Source organism: Oryx dammah, unplaced genomic scaffold (assembly GCF_014754425.2).
Source record: "Oryx dammah isolate SB20612 unplaced genomic scaffold, SCBI_Odam_1.1 HiC_scaffold_23, whole genome shotgun sequence".
Lineage (NCBI taxonomy): Eukaryota > Metazoa > Chordata > Mammalia > Artiodactyla > Bovidae > Oryx > Oryx dammah.
The window spans coordinates 57,610,391-57,630,881 of NW_024070207.1; the positions used below are offsets into that span (position 1 = coordinate 57,610,391).

The following is a 20,491-nucleotide window of genomic DNA, read 5'->3' on the forward strand; positions in this document are numbered from 1 at the left end:
CCCAGCCAAGTGGCTGCCAGCCTTGCTACTGCCACCGGGCCCTGGAGCTTGCTGCGGTTGCACACCGTGGGTGAGAGGGGGAACCTGACTGGTTCCTGCCCCACAGCCATGGCCTGAGCGCTGTCGGCTCGGTGTGCAGACGGGGCCATGTGAGCCTGGCATAGGAAGCTGGCCACCTGCTGGTAGTCTTGTCCCCACCCAAGGCTGAAGGCTGGGTGCCCATCTGCTCCTGTGCCATCCTCTTGGCCACGGCCCCCTCCACTGGTACCAGATTGTACCTGGCACGACTTTGCCAGTCCCTGGGGGTGGGGAGTTGGGGGCATAGGGGGAGGTCTCCCAGCAGGGGGTGCTGCCTTGGCTGGCGCCTCCCCTGCCTCCAGCCGCAACAAAGGCCGGCATTGAGGGCCAAGGCTTGCCTCCAGCCAGGCACCAAGGCTGCAGAGGGTGAGGCTGCCCATGCAGGCACTGACCCTTGGCGGGTGGGGCACTCCGTGACCACCTCCAGGCCCTTCACAGGGACCCCTGGGGGCACACGGGGAGGAGCCTGGTGGCTGGCACCGAGTGGGCATGGGAGAACTGGCTGTGTGGGTCTCATTTTTTTCTGGATGAAGGCAACTCTGCCCCCTTTGTCCCCAGATCCCCAGGGGGGTATCTCCCCGCGGGTGGGAAGTGACAGGGAGCCCCCGGGTCAGGGCAGCTTGGATGTGGGACTAGGAACACCAGAGAGTGGGTCCCTGGCCTGGGCCTCCAGACAGAAGGGACATTGTTGGGGCAGAGACAAAGCTGCCAGCTGTGGGGGAGCCCGCCTGCCAGGCTCCGGCCCCCTCCTTCTGCGGAGTGAATGTGAATGGGGCCAAACCTCGACTGTCTCCCTCCCACTCAGGACAATGCCCCCTACAGCCGTCCTGTGTCCGTCACCACTGCCCCAGGGCAGCTGAACCCAGGAGGTATGTGCCACGCTGCCCAGGAGACGCCTCTGCTGCTGCCGTCCACCAGGGTAAGTGCCCGAGTCCCCCGAACACAGAAGAGCCTGGAGCCCGGGGGTCCCCTGCCCAGCACCTCCAGCTGCAGGCCCTCTAGCCTCGGACCCGCCCCAGACACGGCCACTGATACTGGGCTCCAGAGGAAATGGCCCAGTCCCCGAGGCAGGCCTAACCTTCCTGTCTGTGCCCCCGAGATAAGGGAGCAGGGGCCTTCCTCGGGGGCTCTCCCAGCAGCTGGCATGCCCATGGGGGCTAGAGCTGCTGGCTATGGAATGCCCGCAGGTGCCCTCCTGGCTGGTGCCTGCCCGTACCCCCAGTGGTGTGGGACCCTCGGTCAACAACTCAGGACCTGCTTTCTGCCCGTCTCTGGGGCTCTGCCCCAGGGCTCAGGAGGAGGGAGGCTCAAGAGGTCATGGGCCCAGGGACTCATGACGTGTGTCCCTCACCTTGTCACCTGGGCACCATGCAAGGCTGCTAATTGCCCCTGGCCGGGAGGTGAGCTAGAAGGTGCAGCAGGGACCCCACTCAGAGCCTTCTGCTTTGGGCTCAACCTTGGGCCCCTACAGGGCTGGGGCAGGGTGGGGGGTTGCGGGGGGCTCCCTCAGGTCTGGACCCCAGATGGCTGCAGGCCGGGGGGGGACGGGGATGCCTGACTCCTGGCTTGAGCTTCCTTTCAAGCCCTCCTCTCACTCCCCTGGGCCCACTCTTTCTGCTTGTCTTCTCTCTGCCCTGTCTTTTTTAAGTTTCTATTTAATTATTTGGCTGTACTGGGTCTTAGTTGTGGCATGTGCGATCAAGTTCCCTGACCAGGGCTCAAACCCAGGGCCCCTATATTGGGAGCGTGGAGTCTTAGCCACCGGACCACCAGGAAGTCCCTGCCCTGTCTTTTCTCATACCCCATCCCCATCAACACTCTCCATGCCAGACCCTGGTGGACCCCTGGCTGCCGGAGCCATGGAGCAAAGGACTGGCCTCCCCCGATCCCTGCACTCTGGGTGGTCTCTCAGTCCCTTGCACCTCCCCTGCCTCAGCACTGAGCACCCCCAGCTCAGTCTGGGCCACACCTCCCTCTATCCCCCAAGCCCTCTTTTCTCTGCCTTGGCCCTGGCCACTGGCCCCTGCTGTCTGTAGGGCCTTTCAGGGGTCTCTCCTGTCTCGGTGACTCAGTCCTTCTGTGGGTGTTCTCGTGGCCTTGTAGGATCTGCATATAAAGTGGAAGATGAAGAAAGTTCTTCCCTCGCACACACACGGGCACCCCACCGTCATCCTTGGGGACTCTCCATCCTTTTCTTGGTCCCCCAGTCGCTCGGACTTTTTCTCTCTCCTCTCCTTTTGCTTCCGTCTGCCCCAGCTTTCTGCTTCTGTCTCTCCACCTTTCTCTCCCTCCCTTTCTGTCTGTCTGTCCCTCCTGCTCCCCGGCGCTGTTCCCACAGCCACCCTGACTCTCGCCCTCCTGCACAGCCTCCCCAGGGCCCCGAGATGGCACCCCAGCGTCTGCTTGGTGCCCGCCTGCTGCTCATGCTGCCACTGCTGTGCCTGCCACCCACCCCAACCGGGGCGCACCGCTTCTCGGCACCCAACACCACCCTCCACCACTTGGCACTGGCACCGGGCCAAGGGGCACTCTACGTGGGTGCAGTGAATCGCCTCTTCCAACTTAGCCCCGAGCTGCAGCTGGAGTCAGTGGCCATCACGGGTCCCGTCCTCGACAGCCCTGACTGCGTGCCCTTCCGGGACCCGGCTGAGTGCCCGCAGGCCCGGCTCACGGACAACACCAACCAGCTGCTGCTGGTCAGCGGGCGGGCCCGGGAGCTGGTGGCCTGCGGACAGGTGCGGCAGGGTGTGTGCGAGAAGCGCCGGCTGGAGGACGTGGCAGAACTCCTCTACCGGGCTGAGGACCCGGGCGATGGGCAGTTCGTGGCCGCCAACACCCTGGGGGTGCCCACAGTGGGCCTGGTGGTGTCTGGACCCGACCAGGACCTCCTGCTGGTGGCCCGGGGCCTGGCGGGCAAGCTGTCGGCAGGGGTGCCACCCCTGACGGTGCGCCAGCTGGCCGGGCCACAGCCCTTCTCCAGCGAGGGCCTGGGTCGCCTGGTGGTGGGTGACCTCTCCGACTACAACAACAGCTATGTGGCGGCCCTAGCCAACGCCCAGTCGGCCTACTTTGTCTTTCGGCGCCGCGGGGACCGGGTGCAGGCCGAGTATCGCTCGTACGTGGCCCGGGTCTGCCTGAGGGATGCCAACCTCTACTCCTACGTGGAAGTGCCCCTCAGCTGTCGGGGCCACGGGCTCGTACAGGCCGCCGCCCTTGCCCCAGGCGCCTTACTGGGGGCCTTTGCCGCCGGCCTGAGTGGGGTGCAGGCGGCCCTGTGCGCCTTTCCCCTGGCCGAGCTGGACGCCAGCATGGAGCGGGCCCGGCGCCTCTGCTACACGGCAGGCGGCCGGGGCCCCAGCGGTACTGAGGAAGCCACTGTGGAATATGGCGTCACATCGCGCTGTGTCACCCTGCCACCCGTGAGTGACTGGGCCCAGGCCTCACCCCTGCCTTGTCCCCTGAGACTCTGCACACTGGCATCTGGCAACCCTATCTTATCCCAGCGTGCCTCCCTGGCCCTGGCCCTCTGTGGACCTGAATCATCTCCCAGCCCAGAGCCGCGGCTGTCACAAGTCGTCCTGGCCAAGGGTAAAGTGAAGTCGCTCAGTCGTGTCTGACTCTTTGCGACCCCATGGACTGTAGCCCACCAGGCTCCTCCATCCATGGGATTTTTCCAGGCAAGAATACTGAAGTGGATTGCCACTTCCTTCTCCAGGGAATCTTCCTGACCCAGGGATCAACCCAGGTCTCCCACACTGTAGGCAGACACTTTCACTGTCTGAGCCACCAGGGACTCTCTGAGCCATCCAGCCACTGTCTGACCAAGGGTGGCTGGATGCTTTCCCCATCACCAGTGACCTCTGCTTTAGAGGATGACACAGAGGGCCAGCTTAGGCTAAGTCTCCGGGCTCTTCATCTCCCTCTTACTTGCGAACTTGGGCACGTCCTACCAGCTACCTTGCCCTCTTCCACGGACCGCAGACCAGGGCCTAGGGAAGGCACATCCAGCCTCCCTCTTCTGGGCACTAATTCCTTCCCTGCTCATCCTCACCTCTGCAGGACTCCCCGGAGTCATACCCCTGTGGCGATGAACACACGCCCAGCCCCATCGCAGGCCGCCAGCCCATGGAGGCAGGGCCTCTGCTACAGCTCAAACACTCCATCAGCGCTGTTGCAGCCCTCCAGGTGGACGGACACACGATCGCCTTCCTGGGGGATGTCTGGGGCCAGCTGCACAAGGTAAGGGCCTGAGGAAGGCGAGGCGGTCCTCAGCCAGACCCCCAGTGCCCAGCCTCTATGCTGCCAGGCCGGGACTGGCCTCAGTAGCCTGACTGGATGCCCTCTTGCCCTGGGATGGCTCACAGAAACATTTGTCTCCTTCCACCTCTGGATGTGTAGCTTAGGGATGTCCTGCTGGCAGCCACAGCTGGTAACAGGGGACTCTTGCTTCTTTGTGGTCTGCGTGTCTCCCTTAGCTGGGTAAGGCTCAATTGAGGAGGCTACTTGGGTATGCTGGATGCCCAGGGGCCTGCCTCACCCTCCATGGCCTGGCCCAGCTTCCCTGTCTGGGGGGGAATGGGAGTCGGCTCTGTGGGCCAGGAGGTTCCGCTAGAACCCCAGCCATGACAGCACCTGCCCCGAATGGTTGGCCTGTGGCCATCTTGAGAGTGGGCCTTGTCCCCCACTCCCCCAGGTCTTTCTCAATGGCACCCAAGGCCAGGTGTACCACTCACAGCAAGTGGGAACCCCAGGCTCGGCCATCAGCCCCGACCTGCTCGTGGACAGCAGTGGCAGCCACCTCTACGTGCTGACGTCCCAGCAGGTGAGGGCTGTCCAAGGGGCCCAGGCACATGAAGCCCAAGGCCCTGCACCCACCACCTCTGCCCTCTGCCTCCTGTCCAGGTGGCCCGGGTACCTGTGGCAGCCTGCCCACAGCTCCTGGACTGCAGCAGCTGCCTTCAGGCCCAGGACCCTCTGTGTGGCTGGTGCGTCCTGCAGGGCAGGTGAGGCAGGGCACTGCGCCTGCAGTGCTTCTAGGTGGGCCTGGAGGTCAGTCCACCTCCCCCAGCCTGGTTGGTGTCCCTTTGCCAACACTGCCTCAGGCTGGGCAGGGCCTCTGTCGGCCTCTCTCGGGTGCCCCCTGGCCCACTCCAGCTCCCCTCCACCCGGCAGCCCCAGGAATCAATCCCTGATGGCACCCCTCACTCAGGTCCGTGTGCTCGTCTCCACTGCAGCAGCAGCCCTCGACTCACAGTCAAGACCAAAGGCTGTGTGTCAGCCCCCAGGCCCTGTGGGGTCAGCCCCTTCCTGTCTGAGCGGAGTCCCTTTCCCTGCCCCCCGCTTGCTGCGCTCTGCCTGGACCATATCATGCCCCTAACTGCCCATCACCCAGGGAGCCCGAGTCCCACGCAAGGCCCCATCGGGCCTCTGCCCCACAGGTGTACCCGCAAGAGCCAATGCAGGCGGGCAACCCAGCCCAACCAGTGGCTGTGGACGTACGAGGACGGCCTCTGTCTGCACATCCAGAGCGTGCTACCAGCCCACCACCCCCGCCAGGAGCAGGGCCAGGTGAGCCCCGTTTTCCTTCTCTCCTTCTACCTCTTCCCACACCCTCCCTGCCTGGACCCCTCTGCCTCAGCCCCGTGGCCCCCTCCAAAGGCCCCCACCTGCTGGGTTTCCTGGCATGTGCTCCAGGTCACCTTGTTGGTACCCCGGCTGCCCACCCTGGCCATGGATGAATACTTCCATTGCGCCTTTGGCAACTATGATAGCTTGGCTCATGTGGAAGGGCCCCAGGTGGCCTGCGTCACCCCTCCCCAGGACCAGCTGCCACTGAACCCTCCAGGCACAGGTGAGGGGCCCCTGGGGTGAGGGTCGAGGGCGGGAACTGGAAGAGTCAGGAGCCACCTGACCTGTCCTGCCACTGCCATCCCCCTCCCAGACCACATCACCTTGCCCCTGGCCCTGATGTTCGAGGACGTGCCCGTGGCTGCCACCAACTTCTCCTTCTATGACTGCAGTGCAGTCACAGCCCTGGAGGCAGCTGCCCCGTGAGTGCCCAGCCTGGCTGTGGGGTAGGGGTGGGGACCCCAGATAGTGCCCCATTTCAGCAGCCCCCTGCCCTCCCAGGTGCCGTGCTTGTGTGGGCAGCCTCTGGCGCTGCCACTGGTGCCCCCAGAGCAGCCACTGTGTGTATGGAGAACGCTGTCCAGAGGGTGAGAGGACCATCTACAGCACCCAAGAGGTGGGTGGATCCACCCTTCCCCACGCACCCCCTGCCCCCAGGCCCCTTGCCTTCCAAAGTGCTAAGCAGTTTCCTCCGGCCAGGTGGACATCCAGGTGCGCGGCCCAGGGGCTTGTCCTCAGGTCGAGGGCCTGGTGGGCCCCCTTCTGGTGCCAGTGGGCTGGGAGAGCCGTTTGGCCCTCCGCGTGCAGAACCTTCAGCATTTCCAGGTGAGCATTCCAGCAGGTGGGGGCCGGGGGTAGCCGATGGCATTCAGGCTGCTGACAGCATACACCCCCAGGGCTTGCCTGCCTCCTACCACTGCTGGCTGGAGCTGCCCGGACAACTGCAGAGGCTGCCAGCGTCCCTGGAGGAGGTGGCTGGGGACTCGGGCCTCATTCACTGCCAGGCCCAGCAGGTGGGCAGGTGCCCGACCCCCCAGTCTCACTTCCTGCCACCTAGGCTTGTCCCAGGCCCTCAGGGGCTCATTCGCCCCCTTTAACCCACTGTCACTCATGAGGCCTGCTCTGGGCACGCCACGGCTGGGAGATGTGCCCTGCACCGGGTGGGGGTGGGGAGGCATCCATGTGGGGAGGAGCTTCCAGGAGGAGGCGGGCAGGGGTCCTGGGAGGTTCTCAGTTGCGTCGGGCCTGACCCTCCCTTCCATCCCCAGTTCCAGCCCTCCATGGTCCAGCAGGAGCTCCCAGTGCCCATCTATGTCACCCGGGGCGAGGGCCAGCGGCTGGACAATGCTCACAGTCTTTATGGTCAGCTTGGGGGCGGTGGGGTGGGCAGGGCAGGGCATGCAGCCAGTGGGGGCGCCTTACCATGCCTCCTAACCCCCCCACCAGTGACCCTGTACGACTGCGCCGTGGGCCACCCTGACTGCAGCCACTGCCAGGCAGCCAATGGGAGTCTGGGCTGCCTGTGGTGCAGCCACGGCCAGCCTGCCTGTCGCTATGGGCCGCTATGCCCACCTGGAGCCGTGGAGCCACTGTGTCCCACACCCAGGATCGAGACTGTAAGCCCCTGAACCTGCACCCACCGCCGCCTCTCCCACAGCCTAGCTGTCTGCCTCCTCCCCTCAACCCCTAGCCCCCACTTTCTTGGTCCTAGCAGCCCTGCCCATGCCCCCCTCAGATGGTGTGGGTTGAGGGCATTCCCTCACCATCCTTCTTGGTTACAGGTTGAGCCCCTGACTGGCCCCCCTGAGGGCGGATTGGTTCTTACCATCCAGGGCTCCAACCTGGGCCGGGACTTCGCCGACGTGCAGGACGCCGTGAGTGTGGCTGGCTGGCCCTGCAGGCCTGAGCCGTCTCTCTACCGCATCTCGACCCGGTGAGGCATCCTGGCAGCCAAGGGCAGAGGGATGCCATCCCAGGGAGGCCCACAGAGACTGGACACCCAGAAAGAAGGGAGGCTTGGAGCCAAGACACGTGGGCCCGGGGTCAGATGCACCAAAGGACGATAAGCCAGAGGGAGGGGGGCTGGGCCTTGGGCAGCGGCTAGCAAATGCCCTGTGGCTCCCGCCAGGCAAGGGCCCCTGAGCAGCCATGGGCTTTCCATCACCAGGATAGTGTGTGTCACATCGCCTGCCCCCAACCGCACCATGGGGCCGATCCAAGTGGCCATCAAGGGGCGGCCCCCAGGCATCTCAACCCAGTACTTCACCTACCAGGTCAGTGCCTGCTCAGGGTGTGTGCCCACAGAGGGGGATTGTAGCAAGAAGGGGCAGAAGGCTACTGACATCTGGGTGAGCACTTCCAACTTGACCCGAGGGGAGCAGGAAGAGTTGCCTCTTGTCCAGGAAGGAAGCCATGTGATCTGAGGGGTCATTCTGGCCACTGAGTGTGGGGTGGGGTGGGGGCCGAGGTGGGAGGGTGAGGAGGGCACAGGGATGCAGGAGAGCAGAGATGCCTCCAGGTGCAAGCCTGAGCCCTCCTGTCCTCCTGCCTGGGGCCCTTTCCAGGGCCAGGAAGCCCTTGGCACAGACAGCACCCCCGAGGAGGTGATGAAGAGGTCCCCCAGGAGGTGACAGCATCTTAGGGCTTAGAGCTGGGGCTGAGGACAAGGCGACACAGGGAGGGGACCAGAGCACCCCCTGGTGGGGCATGGCAGTGGGGCACAGGGCTTTAGGGACTGGAGCCAAGGTGAGGAAATGCCAGGCCAGATGGCTATGCCTGCCCTGGCTTGCCTTGTTTCCCAGGACCCTGTCCTGCTGAGCCTAAGTCCCCAGCGGGGCCCCCAGGCAGGGGGAACCCAGCTCACCATCCACGGACAGCGCCTCCAGACAGGAGGCAACATCAGCGCCTTTGTGGGCAGCCAGCCCTGCCCTATGTAAGTGGCTCCTGCTTCCAGCTGGTCACTGCCAGCTGGGGTGCTCCCGACAGGCCCGAGTCCCCTGGCATACAGTGGTGGTGGGGGGTCTCTGCCCTTGGTGGGGGAGGCAAAGTGGGTCTCTGGCGGGCTGGCCAGGCCAAGGCTCAAACCCAAGGTGCCAGACTGCTCCCCATCCTGCAGCCAAGAGCCGGTGTGTCCTGAGGCCATTGTGTGCCACACCATGCCCCAGGCTAGCCCAGGAGACGCAGTGGTCCGAGTGGTCTTTGGCCAGGCCCAGCGCTTGCTGCTCGCCAGCCCCTTCCACTACACTGCCAACCCCCAGCTTGTTGCAGCCGAGCCCAGTGTCAGCTTCCGGGGGTGAGGACCTGGTGCACTTGCACCCTGCCAGCAGGGTGGGGTGGCAGGACGGGGCCAGGCTGCCCGGGCCACACTGAGTCCCGTCCCGGTACAGGGGCGGGCGGCTGATCCGAGTCAGGGGCACGGGCCTGGACGTGGTACAGCAGCCCCTGCTGTCCGTGTGGCTGGAGACCTCGGAGAGGGCTGCTGTGAAGCTGCAGTCCCAGGACCCGACCCCAGGGAGCGGCTGCGAGGCTCTGGCTGCAGCCCCCCAGGCCTGTACCCAGCTGGAGCGGGGCTGGCTGCAGGTGAGCCTGCAGCAGCAGGCGAGGCTGTGCCCAGCAAGGGATCAGGGCAGGCCGGGAGCCTCCAGCTCACCTCACCTTGGCCTGCCCCCTCACAGTGCTCCAGCGTGTGCTCCATCAACTCATCCACCCTCCTCCTCTGCCGGAGCCCCGCGGTGCCTGACACGGCGAGCCCCCGGCGGGTCTTCTTCAGCCTGGACAACGTGCATGTGGACTTTGCCAGCGCCAATGGGGGCCAGGACTTCCTGTACCAGCCCAACCCTCGGCTAGCCCCCCTCCATCACGAGGGGGGGTCCACCCACCCCTACCGCCTCAAGCCAGGCCACATTCTGGATGTGGAGGTCAGGGTTTCAGCCAGCATTCCTGGGGGGCGGGGGGGACCTGCAGACACAGGCTGAGTGACTCTGCTCAGGCCCGCAATCGGCCTCCCAGGGCGAGGGCCTCAACCTGGCCATCAGCAAGGAGGAAGTGCGCGTGCACATTGGCGACAGCGAGTGCCTGGTGAAGACGCTGACGCTCACCCACCTGTACTGCGAGCCGCCCCCGCAGGTCCCACAGCCCAGCAATGGCACCCTGCTGCAGTTCGTGGTGAGGCTGGGACCCCAGGCACAGGCGTGGGTGGCCAGAGCCATCAGAGCCAGTGCTCAGGAATCCTGTGCCTCCCACCACCCCCAGGTGCAAATGGGCAACGTGCGCTTGGTGCTGGGCCCAGTCCAGTATGAGGTGGAACCCGTGCTGTCTGCCTTCCCCGTGGAGGCCCAGGTGGGCCTGGGCGTGGGCGCAGCTCTGCTGATCACTGCCGTGCTCCTCCTGACCCTCATGTACAGGTGAGGATCACACACACGCCAGTGTCCAGTCCAGTCCCCTCTTCACTTATGGCAAGGGTGCCCCACAGCCGGCCATCTGGGCTTGGGGGTCTCGGCCCAGGCAGGCCGGCTTGTGTGGCTGACACTCGGTCCCCCGGCGGCAGGCACAAGAGCAAGCAAGCCATGCGGGACTACCAGAAGGTTCTGGTGCAACTGGAGAATCTGGAGATCGGCGTGGGTGACCAGTGCCGCAAGGAGTTCACAGGTGGGGCGGGGGTGGGAGGGCAGGCGGAGGGAGTGGGACGTGGGCAGAGCTGCTCCTGAGCTCAGACCCCGGTGGCTCCCGGCCTGCAGACCTGATGACAGAGATGACTGACCTCAGCAGCGACCTGGAGGCCAGCGGGATCCCCTTTGTGGACTACCGCACCTATGCCGAGCGGGTCCTCTTCCCCGGGCGCAACAGTGGCACCCTGCAGCCGGCCGTCGAGGGGCCGGGTGAAGAGGGTCGCCGCGCACCCGTGCACCAGGGCCTCATGCAGCTCTCCAACCTGCTCAACAGCAAGCTCTTCCTCCTGACTGTGAGGGCCACGTGGGCAGGCTGGAGGGGGGCCTGGGGTGAAGAGGGAGGCTGGGTGGTCGGCAGGCATAGGCTGCATGGTGGGAGGCCATGTGGGCTGCCGGGCTCCCCAGAGTGAGTGCTGGTGCCCCCCAACTCCCGCTTAGCTCATCCACACCCTGGAGGGGCAACCCAGCTTCTCGCAGCGGGACCGCTGCCATGTGGCCTCGCTGCTGTCCCTGGCACTGCACAGCAAGCTCGAGTACCTGACCGAGATCATGAGGACGTTGCTCAGTGACCTGGCCTCCCATTACGTGCGCAAGAACCCCAAGCTCATGCTACGCAGGTTGGCCCTGGACGACTCTGGGCAGGGTGGCCCCGGGGAGCCCCAGGCGGCCAGCTGGGTCCCGAGCCACTTGTAGGGCAAGTCAGCCCTGCCTGCCCTCTGCCACTGGCCTTGGGTGGGGGACAAGATGGCCCTGCACAGCCCTCTGACCTGGGGCCCACTCCACGCAGGACAGAGACCATGGCGGAGAAGCTGCTCACCAACTGGGTGTCTATATGCCTGTACGCCTTCCTGAGGGTGAGGGCCCCTCTCCCCTCACCCCATGCCAGGGCTGCTGCCTCGGGCCTCCCTGCCCTGTGGTCCGATCCCTCCAGGGGACCTCGGGCACAAGGGCAGGGTGTCGATAAGGGACAGGTGGTGAGCCTTTGCCCTGGCCGCGTGCAAAGCTGAGCCCTCCGCCCTGGCTCTGCGCAGCCAGCTGCCCCTATGAGCTCATGCAGCCGGCTGATCCCCAGATTGATGCTTGCAGGAGGTGGCCGGTGAACCAATGTACATGCTCCTCCGGGCCATCCAGTACCAGGTGGACAAGGGCCCCGTGGATGCAGTGACAGGCAAGGCAAAACGGACCCTGAACGACAGCCGCCTGCTGCGGGAGGATGTGGAATTCAGGGCCCTGACGCTGATGGTGCTGGCTGGCCCGGGGCCAGGCGGGCCATCAAGGAGCAACACGGCACTGCACATCCCCACCCGGGTGCTCGACACGGACACGATCACTCAGGTCAAGGAGAAGGTGTTGGATCAGATCTACAAGGGCACCCCGTTCTCCCAGAGGCCCTCGGCGCATGCCCTGGATCTCGGTGAGTGCCCGCCCCTAGCTCTCCCCGCCCCTGGCAGCTTGGCTCTGCCCAGCAGGAATGGGCTGTGGGCTCACTGGCTCCCCCGGGTCCCCACCCTGCACCCCCAGAGTGGCGCTCGGGCCTGGCAGGTCACCTCACCCTGTCAGATGAGGACGTGACATCAGTGACTCAGAACCGCTGGAAGAGACTCAACACCCTGCAGCACTACAAGGTGCCCGGTGGGTGGGGTCTGGGGAGGCAGGCCCCCCACCTCGAGCTTGGCAAGGGAAGGAGCCCAGCCTTTGCCCCCTTCCCCGCCAGGTCCCAGACGGAGCCACGGTGAGGCTCATCCCCCAGCTACGCAACGGAGGAGGCATCATCTCCCAGAGCCTGGCCCCCAGCTGCCCGTCAGGGGAGAGTGAGTGTGGTCCCACTGGGACCACAGGCCCTCAGGAGCTCGAGGCCATGCCATCGGCCCTATCTGGGTCTCCCAACACCTCGTCAGTGGGGAAGCCAAGACTCCCTACTGGACCCAGGCCGGCGGGTGGACGAGGGTGGTGGCGCGTCGCCATCAGGGAGCTCCTGGGTGTGAGCTGGAGCTCCCTGGCTGGTGGCATGGGTGCAGGGGGGCCAAGGACTGAGGCCGTTTCTGCGCCCTCAGACACCCCCATGCTGGAGGATAGCGAGGAGGGTGGGGTCCGTCTGTGGCACCTGGTGAAAGCCCCTGAGGAGCCGGAGGCAGCCAAGGCACGGCGGAGCAGCCTGAGGGACCGGGAGCGGGAGCGGGCACGGGCCAAGGCCATCCCAGAGATCTACCTCACCCGCCTGCTGTCCATGAAGGTGGGGCTCCCGGGGAGGCTCAGCAAGGGTACCTGGACAGACCTGGGGAGATGCTGTGGGACGATGGGGCTGGCCACAGCTCGAAGGGCCTCCCACCTTGACCCCCCCCCAAAACTGCCCCGTCCCCTGCCTTCTAGGGCACACTGCAGAAGTTTGTGGATGACGCCTTCCAAGCCATCCTCAGCGTGAACCGGCCCGTGCCTATCGCCGTCAAGTACCTGTTTGACTTCCTGGATGAGCTGGCGGAGAAGCACAGCATTGAGGACCCGGAGACCTTGCACATCTGGAAGACGAACAGGTGTGTCACCTGCTGGCCTGGCCCCGGGCGGATGAGTCCCAGATACACCAGGACACTGCCAGTGCAGCCAGGACAGGAGCCCAGGCCTGGGGGCCGTCACCTCGGGTGACCAATCGCACCCACCCCCCTCCCCACCCCGATATGGCCAGCTCCCCAGGCAGCTCAGGGCCACTGGAGTCCAGGTGGAGGAGCTGAGCTGGACTGGCCGGGCCTCACTCCACGGCTGGCCTGTGTCTCCAGCCTGTTGCTGCGGTTCTGGGTGAACACCTTGAAGAACCCTCAGCTCATCTTTGACGTGCGGGTGTCAGACAACGTGGACGCAGTCCTTGCCGTCATCGCCCAGACCTTCATGGACTCCTGCACAGTCTCGGAGCATAAAGTGGGCCGGGTGAGGGCTGAGGAGGGCAGGCCAGGGGGGAGGGTAGCCACAGGGGCTCTGCGCTGAGCCCTGGGTGGGGCTGGCTCCCCACAGGGCATGGGGCCAGGAGAGGGCACCTCCCCACTCATGCCCACCCCGCCCGGAGCAGGATTCCCCAGTGAACAAACTGCTCTACGCCCGGGAGATCCCTCGCTACAAGCAGATGGTAGAGAGGTAGGTGTTGGGCATCATGGACGAGGGACCTCCTGGGCTGCCTGTCCCTAACTCTGTGCCTTTCTGCAGATATTACTCTGATATCCGCCAGAGCCCTCCAGCGAGCTACCAGGAGATGAACTCAGCTCTGACTGAGCTCTCAGGGGTGAGGACACAGGGGAAGGGGGAAGATGGGGGCTCAAGGTCTGGGCCAGGGCCTCACTCACCATGTGCCTCACCCAGAATTATACCTCGGCTCCCCACTGCCTGCAAGCTCTGCAAGAACTCTACACCCACATCCACAGGTACTATGACCAGGTGAGACCTGGGGGTGCTCCGGGGAGAGGGGCGTGCCTCTGGAGCCCAGAGGGAGGCCCCAGGAGTCTTCCTTGGGGACGGGAGTGTCCAGGTCCAGTGTAGGCAGAGGAATGGAAGGGCCTGGGGCTGGGGAAGGGGCTCAGCTTCCTCATGGAGGAAGATGCATTGGAAGGTCTGGCTCCCAGCCTGCTACTGAGATAGAGGCAGGTCAGAGGCCGAGGCCTCAGGCTGGGCGGCCTCCTCTGCCCTGGCAGATCATTGGTGCCCTGGAGGAGGACCCTGTGGGCCAGAAGATGCAACTGGCCTGCCGCCTGCAGCAGATTGCCGCACTGGTGGAGAACAAGGTGACCGAACTGTGAGTCAGGCGGCAGCAGGACCCACCATCTCCACGCCTTCCCACACTCGACCCCGAATGGAGCCCTGGATGGAGCCCGTGACCGAGGCGTGGTCTGCACAGAGTGGGAGGGCCTCCCCCTTTCCCTCCTTGCCATGCCGCTGGGGGGCTTCTTTCTAATTTATAGCAATCCTTCCCCCTTCCCCACTGTATTTATGTGCTTGCTGGAGGATCACATCTGGAAATAAAACACAAACATGTCTTTTTAGAAAATGCCTGGTCCCCAGCCCCACCTTCCCCATGAGTCTCCTGGGTGCCCTGGCCCAGCCCCCAGCCCGCAGCTAGAACTTCTGCCACATGCTAAAAAGAGGACCCCAAGGCCTTGTTCTCCTCCCTCACATGACCCCTGCAGGAAAGGTGCCCCTGCCCTCCCGCCACCATCTATGCCCACCCCACCTTCCCAACTATTTCCTGGTACACGGATATAGAACCAAGTGTGTCCCATCTCGGGATCGCCAGTTACTACCAAGCTCCCTCTACTTTGACTCCATTCCCTCCCAGGAGCAATCAGTGTGTTCTCTCTAAAGAGCCAAAGTGCCCATGACCCTCTGCAGAAACCCCACATCCATGCCTGCAGGCTCTAGGGGCTCCTTGAGCACCTAAATCCCCCTGCTCCACCTTGCCTTCCATACCCACAGCCAGTCTTCAGCCAAGACCAGCCACAGAGGTCTCCAGGGTGTCCTGCTCACTCTCTGGAGGTTCCCCTGCCCACCCCGTTTTGGGGGACCGGATTCTTCAAAACCTGGTCCCTTGGCTACCACCCCAAGGTCACAGGCTTTGGAGGGCTGTGTGACCCGGACCACTAGAGCCATGGGCTCCTTTGCTTTCCACTTGAGGATTCCCCGAGGGCAGGGCCAGGGTGGACACCTCCCTGTGCATCCCACATGGACACATGCACTTGTTGGAGCCAGAGAGCAAGGCAAGGATGGACCCAGGGAGCCACAGAGATGCCATGCAGCGCTGGGGTCCCACGCGGGCAGCCCCCAGGCCTGTACCTCTGTTGGGAAGACCTCACGCCCTCGACCCGCGCCTGGCCACGGCCCCTCAGGGATGCCGCATGGAGGGACGAGAGGACACTGGACTGCCACGTCTTGGGGCTCCAGGACCCAAGTGGCCAGGGAGTGAGGTACCCACGAGAATGGCTGGGGTCGCCTCTGGGCAGGCTTGCACAAGCCAGAAGCCAGAGCATATTTGCAGTTGTGGCCGCTGCCTGAGGGCATATGAGAGGGGGTACCGTGCCCATAGGGCCCTTAGCAGGCTCTGGAGCCCCGGGGCCCCAGTTTGAGGACCAGGTCACCACCACGTGGCCACTCTGCAGCGCCCTCTGTCAGTCCTGGAGTGCAGGAGCTTAGCCCAGGGTCCAGGTCACCACATCCCAGTGTGGTGGTCCTAGGGTGCCAGGGAACTCCCTGGGGAGGCAGTGGCACACCGTGTCCCCACGGCGGCGCCCTTGGCCAGCCCTGGGATGGGGGCGGGGGGCTCATCCTGGGGGGTCGGGCCCTCAAGGGCCGCTGTCACCGCGCCGCCCCCTCCCCGCTGCATACCTTGCCCACAGCCGAGCAGCTGGGAGGCTATTTATAAAGGCGGGTGAGATCAGCGGCCGAGGCTATAAATGCGCGGGCTGTGACCGGGCCCCAGAGGAGCGGCCGCCCGGGGTGCCGGAACTACGGGCAACGCGGCCAGAATGAGCGCCAGCGCAAGCGGCGGCTGCGGCGGCGACGACAGCGACAGCAGCAGCAGGTAAGGCCAGGTCGGGCTGCCCGGGGCCCCTGGCAGCCCGTGCCCTCACTGCCTGCCTGCCCCACCCACAGCTCGCAGGCCTCCTGTGGGCCCGAGTCCTCTGGCTCCGAACTGGCCCCCGCCGCCCCCACGCCGCAGATGCTGCAGGGGCTGCTAGGCTCCGACGAAGAGGAGCAGGAAGACCCCAAGGACTACTGCAAGGGTGAGGCCCCGGGGAGGAAGAGGAGGGGGCCCGGAGCCCGCCCACGTGGGCCAGGGGTCCCAGCAGGACAGCACCGTGCCAGGGCAGGGGCAAGGCGCCACCCTCAGCAGCCTCTCTGGGCTCCCTTCCCCAGGCGGCTACTACCCTGTGAAAATCGGGGACCTGTTCAATGGGCGGTACCACGTGGTGCGCAAGCTGGGCTGGGGCCACTTCTCCACCGTCTGGCTCTGCTGGGACATCCAGTGAGTGTCCCCCCAACCCCCGCCCCGGGGCTCCATGCCAGCTGGGATCCTGCCCCTGGGCATGCCTGCAGCTATGGCGAGGGCCCCGTGGGTCTGCCTGGTGCCAGCGGCCAACACGGGTGTTGGTGTTGCAGGCGCAAGCGTTTCGTGGCTCTCAAAGTGGTGAAGAGCGCAGGGCATTACACGGAGACAGCTGTAGATGAGATCAAGCTCCTGAAATGTGTGAGGCGCCTCCCCTACCCGTTCCCAGCTCCCTGGGAGCCGCCTGGGGCCTGGCAATGTGGGTGTGAGGCCCGCCCGCCCGGCTCCGAAGGCTGGGGCGGGGCGCCCACAGGGGCAGGCTCCAGCTGGCTAGGCCGAGGGGGAGGACCCAGAGGGTGGGCCTGAGGCTTTTCTTCCAGTGAGGTCCAAGCACAGCAGGACAGGGGGGCCGGAGGGGCTGCCCACCCTGGGGGAGCAGCCAGCAAGGGGCAGGTTGAAGCCATCTGTGGCCCCTTGGCTTTTACTGCAGGTCCGAGACAGTGACCCCAGTGACCCCAAAAGAGAAACCATTGTCCAGCTCATCGATGACTTCAGGATCTCAGGGGTTAACGGAGTCCGTATCCTTTGCAGGCTGAGCAAACAAGTGTGGCATCTCAGCAGGAGCTAGCTGGCTGGTGCCTTCCAGCTCCAGGGGCCTCAGTTTGCTGATCTGTGTGATGGGCGGTTTATCCCTTCCAATGACACTAGTCTATGAAATACCCCCACCACTTCAGGGATTTGTGTCTGGGCATGGGAGGTGGAGCAGATAACCAGGTTGGCACTGGCAATCCATGGCTAGGTTACTCCCAAGTGGGAGGCACCGTCTCTGTGTGGCTTCCCTTTCGGGGGGGCTGTCAATAGGCTCTTGGGCAGACATGGGCACAGGACTGGGGCTGTTCTGAGAAACCTGTCTACTCCTCCAGTGCCCTGTCCCTAGGAAGACCACAGAAAGTACGGTGCCAACTGGCACACCAGAGAGTGACAGGGACACTGGGATGGTGGTGATACAGGACCTCCCAGACCCAGCTCTATGCTGCCTGAGCCTTGGGGCTCCCCCACCCCAGCTGTGGGTGGGTAGGACCTGGGCCCCAGCTGCACGCCCAGCGGCTGCCCTTCACTCCTGGCCCCAGATGTGTGCATGGTGTTGGAGGTCCTCGGCCACCAGCTGCTCAAGTGGATCATCAAGTCCAACTACCAGGGCCTGCCCGTGCCCTGTGTGAAGAGCATCGTGAGGCAGGTGAGCTCTTCCTGAGTTCGGCAGTAAGAGCCCTGTGGCAGGCAGCCAGGGCAGGGCAGGTGGACTTCAGGACTGGCTCTCTCCAGGTGCTGCATGGCCTGGATTACCTCCACACGAAGTGCAAGATCATCCACACAGACATCAAGCCCGAGAACATCCTGCTGTGTGTGGGGGATGCCTACATCCGGCGCCTGGCCGCTGAGGCCACAGAGTGGCAACAGTCAGGGGCACCACCCCCATCCCGCTCCACAGGTACCCAGATCCTGTGCGGGGCCAGGGCAGGGCCCATAGGCCTCAGCCCCAGCCTGAGTCTTGGTTCCTTTCTCTTCCTCCCGGCTCTGCCTGCTGCACCGCAGTCAGTACCGCCCCCCAGGAGGTCTTGGTAAGTTGGGCCGCCTCTTTTCCTAGGCCTCATTTTCCCATCTGCTCAGAGCTCACTTCTCAGCCTCTCTGGTTCCCCTTTCTCCCTAACTCTCCCTGCTGCCCAACACTCCTGGCAGGGGCATTTCCAAAAGGCTGAGTGGCCTGGATGAGGGTGATACAGAGGGGGCCACAAGCCCCAAACGGCCCTGGGTGGCCACTGGGGCTCACCACCACCTCCCTGGAAGGACAATGTGTTTACAGCTGGCCCCAAGGGAGGCTGGTGCCCAGCCAGAGGCTTCTTGGTTCCTCCTCGGCCTCCAGCTCTGGAGAGTGGAGAGCAGGAGGGGACCCAGGAGGTGGGCGAGGTTGCAGGACCACATCCTGATGGCCATGGAGTCCTGGGACCCGCAGACCTTGTCCCCTGCGGGAGCCCTGTGGACACACTTGGGCTGCTCCACGGCTGGCTGCCAGGCACCCCCAGGCTGACCCTGGCTCTCTTGGCAGACAGGGAAGCTGTCGAAAAACAAGAGGAAAAAGATGCGGCGCAAGCGGAAACAGCAGAAGCGGCTGCTGGAGGAGCGGCTGCGTGACCTGCAGAAGCTGGAGGCCATGGAGGCCGCGGCCCAGGCCGAGGGTGAGGATGGGAGCAGGGAGCGGGCCCCCGGCAGCAGCTGCCCACTCAGCACCTTGGCCTGTCTCCCCAGACTCCAGCTCCAGACTCGAGGCGGGCAGCGGCTCCACATCCTCTTCTGGTTGCCACCTGGGCGGCGTGGGGGCTGACCCTTCACCAGCTTCTTCATCCCCGGCCCCCAGGGGCAACCTCAGCCTCAGCCCGGGCTCCCAGACCTCAGGCTTCTCGGGCTCCCTCTTCTCCCCCGCCTCGTGCTCCATCCTCTCAGGCTCGTCCAACCAGCGGGAGGCCGGCGGCCTCCTCTCCCCTAGCAGTAAGTGTGACCAGGCCAGTGGGCAGTGGGCAGGGCTAGGCTGGTGCCCAACTAGCTCAGCCACTCTCCCTTCTCTTGCTTCCCCAGCACCGTTTGGTGCCTCCAACCTCCTGGTGAACCCCCTAGAGCCCCAAAACGCAGACAAGATCAAGATCAAGATCGCAGACCTGGGCAACGCCTGCTGGGTGGTATGACCAGGCACCTTGCTATGAACGAGGCTGGTCCCTGGGGCTCGACCAGACCCCCATGACAACCTCAGGCTGCAGTCCCAGGGCTGAGCCCAAGACAGCACCTCTCCCACCCGGTTGGCAGGACTGGGCCCATGGGCGGGGGTAGACGGCCATGGTGCAGGGGCCGGCCTGTCTCAGGTCACCTTGCCAGGCCTTCTTAGGACAAGGGGGGCCCTTGAGGCTCAGAGCGAGCCCCACGATGCTCCTGGGGCGCACGGGCCCATAGGAGGTGGGAGACGTGTGGGGGGCAACTAACCGCAGCCCAGCCCTGGCCCCAGCCCCGCCCCTGGGCTCCCCTTGCCTCCAGCACAAGCACTTCACCGAGGACATCCAGACACGGCAGTACCGGGCTGTGGAGGTGCTGATCGGTGCCGAGTATGGGCCCCCGGCCGACATCTGGAGCACAGCATGCATGGTATGTCTGCCCGCGGCTGTCCCCCACCTGGGCAGACTCACTGGGGCCAATCGCCTTACCCTCTGCCCTTTTCAGGCCTTTGAGCTGGCCACTGGCGACTACCTGTTCGAACCGCACTCGGGAGAGGACTACAGTCGCGATGAGGGTAGGAGGTGGCGAACCCTAAGGTCTGGCCTTGGGACCTCCCAGCAGCCTGGCTGACCTCCCAGCTCCCTTTCTGTCCACAGACCATATCGCCCACATCGTGGAGCTGTTAGGAGACATCCCCCCAGCCTTTGCCCTCTCAGGACGCTATTCCCGGGAGTTCTTCAACCGGAGAGGTGGGGCCACCTGGATGGAGGGATGATGTGGGAACTTGGGGGCCAGCGAGGGGTCTCAGATGACCGGCCTCCCAGGCGGAGGCTGACCTGCAGGGTGCTGGCCTGCCTCCAGGGGAGCTGCGGCACATCCACAACCTCAAGCACTGGGGCCTGTACGAGGTGCTCATGGAGAAGTATGAGTGGCCCCTGGAGCAGGCCACACAGTTCAGCGCCTTCCTGCTGCCCATGATGGAATACATCCCTGAGAAGCGGGCCAGTGCGGCCGACTGCCTGCAGCACCCTTGGCTCAATCCCTAGGCCCTGTGGGCATTTTGGGCAGCTTGGGGTGGGCCCGGCTCCCTCCCTACCCCCCGGCCCCCAGTGCCTTCAGGGAAAGCAGTACAGTTCCTGCCCACCCTGCTGAGTTGGAGCTTTCTCATACCCACCTGGGCGGGGCAGGCCAGGGCAGACAGATCTGCTGAGGCTAGGCTCTGGCCTTTCAGGATGTGTTCTGCCCCCCAACCCCCACAGAGGGGCCCTCTGAATGGGAAGTGTGCTGTTTCTTTTCTTAATAAAGTGTGACCTGAAACATCCGCGTCCATAGTGACAGA

The 20,491-nt window shown here is 64.7% G+C and overlaps 2 protein-coding genes across 3 annotated transcripts in view; both read left to right on the forward strand.

The window, feature by feature from the left end:
• Positions 1-14,395, forward strand: part of PLXNB3 (plexin B3) — a 24,985-nt gene extending 10,590 nt beyond the window's left edge. Inside the window, exons 2-36 of the mRNA XM_040265305.1 lie at positions 884-997; positions 2,445-3,497; positions 4,138-4,317; positions 4,772-4,900; positions 4,981-5,081; positions 5,517-5,646; positions 5,773-5,929; positions 6,020-6,128; positions 6,208-6,322; positions 6,406-6,531; positions 6,603-6,719; positions 6,975-7,068; positions 7,153-7,322; positions 7,488-7,639; positions 7,874-7,979; positions 8,508-8,638; positions 8,822-8,998; positions 9,093-9,285; positions 9,381-9,623; positions 9,715-9,870; positions 9,958-10,109; positions 10,253-10,353; positions 10,443-10,666; positions 10,812-10,990; positions 11,161-11,227; positions 11,460-11,787; positions 11,895-11,998; positions 12,088-12,184; positions 12,428-12,606; positions 12,744-12,904; positions 13,145-13,292; positions 13,432-13,496; positions 13,566-13,641; positions 13,719-13,793; positions 14,048-14,395. Of these exons, the coding sequence (XP_040121239.1) occupies positions 884-997; positions 2,445-3,497; positions 4,138-4,317; positions 4,772-4,900; positions 4,981-5,081; positions 5,517-5,646; positions 5,773-5,929; positions 6,020-6,128; positions 6,208-6,322; positions 6,406-6,531; positions 6,603-6,719; positions 6,975-7,068; positions 7,153-7,322; positions 7,488-7,639; positions 7,874-7,979; positions 8,508-8,638; positions 8,822-8,998; positions 9,093-9,285; positions 9,381-9,623; positions 9,715-9,870; positions 9,958-10,109; positions 10,253-10,353; positions 10,443-10,666; positions 10,812-10,990; positions 11,161-11,227; positions 11,460-11,787; positions 11,895-11,998; positions 12,088-12,184; positions 12,428-12,606; positions 12,744-12,904; positions 13,145-13,292; positions 13,432-13,496; positions 13,566-13,641; positions 13,719-13,793; positions 14,048-14,152 (5,814 nt within the window). The 3' untranslated portion in view covers positions 14,153-14,395. The remainder of the gene's footprint in view (positions 1-883; positions 998-2,444; positions 3,498-4,137; positions 4,318-4,771; positions 4,901-4,980; positions 5,082-5,516; positions 5,647-5,772; positions 5,930-6,019; positions 6,129-6,207; positions 6,323-6,405; positions 6,532-6,602; positions 6,720-6,974; positions 7,069-7,152; positions 7,323-7,487; positions 7,640-7,873; positions 7,980-8,507; positions 8,639-8,821; positions 8,999-9,092; positions 9,286-9,380; positions 9,624-9,714; positions 9,871-9,957; positions 10,110-10,252; positions 10,354-10,442; positions 10,667-10,811; positions 10,991-11,160; positions 11,228-11,459; positions 11,788-11,894; positions 11,999-12,087; positions 12,185-12,427; positions 12,607-12,743; positions 12,905-13,144; positions 13,293-13,431; positions 13,497-13,565; positions 13,642-13,718; positions 13,794-14,047) is intronic.
• A 1,434-nt stretch (positions 14,396-15,829) lies between these two features.
• SRPK3 (SRSF protein kinase 3) lies at positions 15,830-20,469 on the forward strand. Of its 2 annotated transcripts, none has more exons than XM_040265503.1 (15): positions 15,830-15,927; positions 15,999-16,129; positions 16,263-16,371; positions 16,506-16,593; positions 16,883-16,970; positions 17,523-17,629; positions 17,716-17,881; positions 17,986-18,011; positions 18,497-18,626; positions 18,697-18,936; positions 19,024-19,124; positions 19,474-19,581; positions 19,657-19,726; positions 19,809-19,901; positions 20,014-20,469. In XM_040265503.1, exons 1-15 carry the CDS (start codon positions 15,872-15,874, stop codon positions 20,196-20,198), a joined length of 1,698 nt encoding a protein of 565 aa, XP_040121437.1. In that variant the 5' UTR covers positions 15,830-15,871; the 3' UTR covers positions 20,199-20,469. The 2 variants fall into 2 exon arrangements, with proteins under 2 accessions (XP_040121437.1, XP_040121438.1); XM_040265504.1 differs by having other exon boundaries at positions 19,977-20,069.
• The last annotated feature ends 22 nt before the right edge of the window (positions 20,470-20,491 follow it).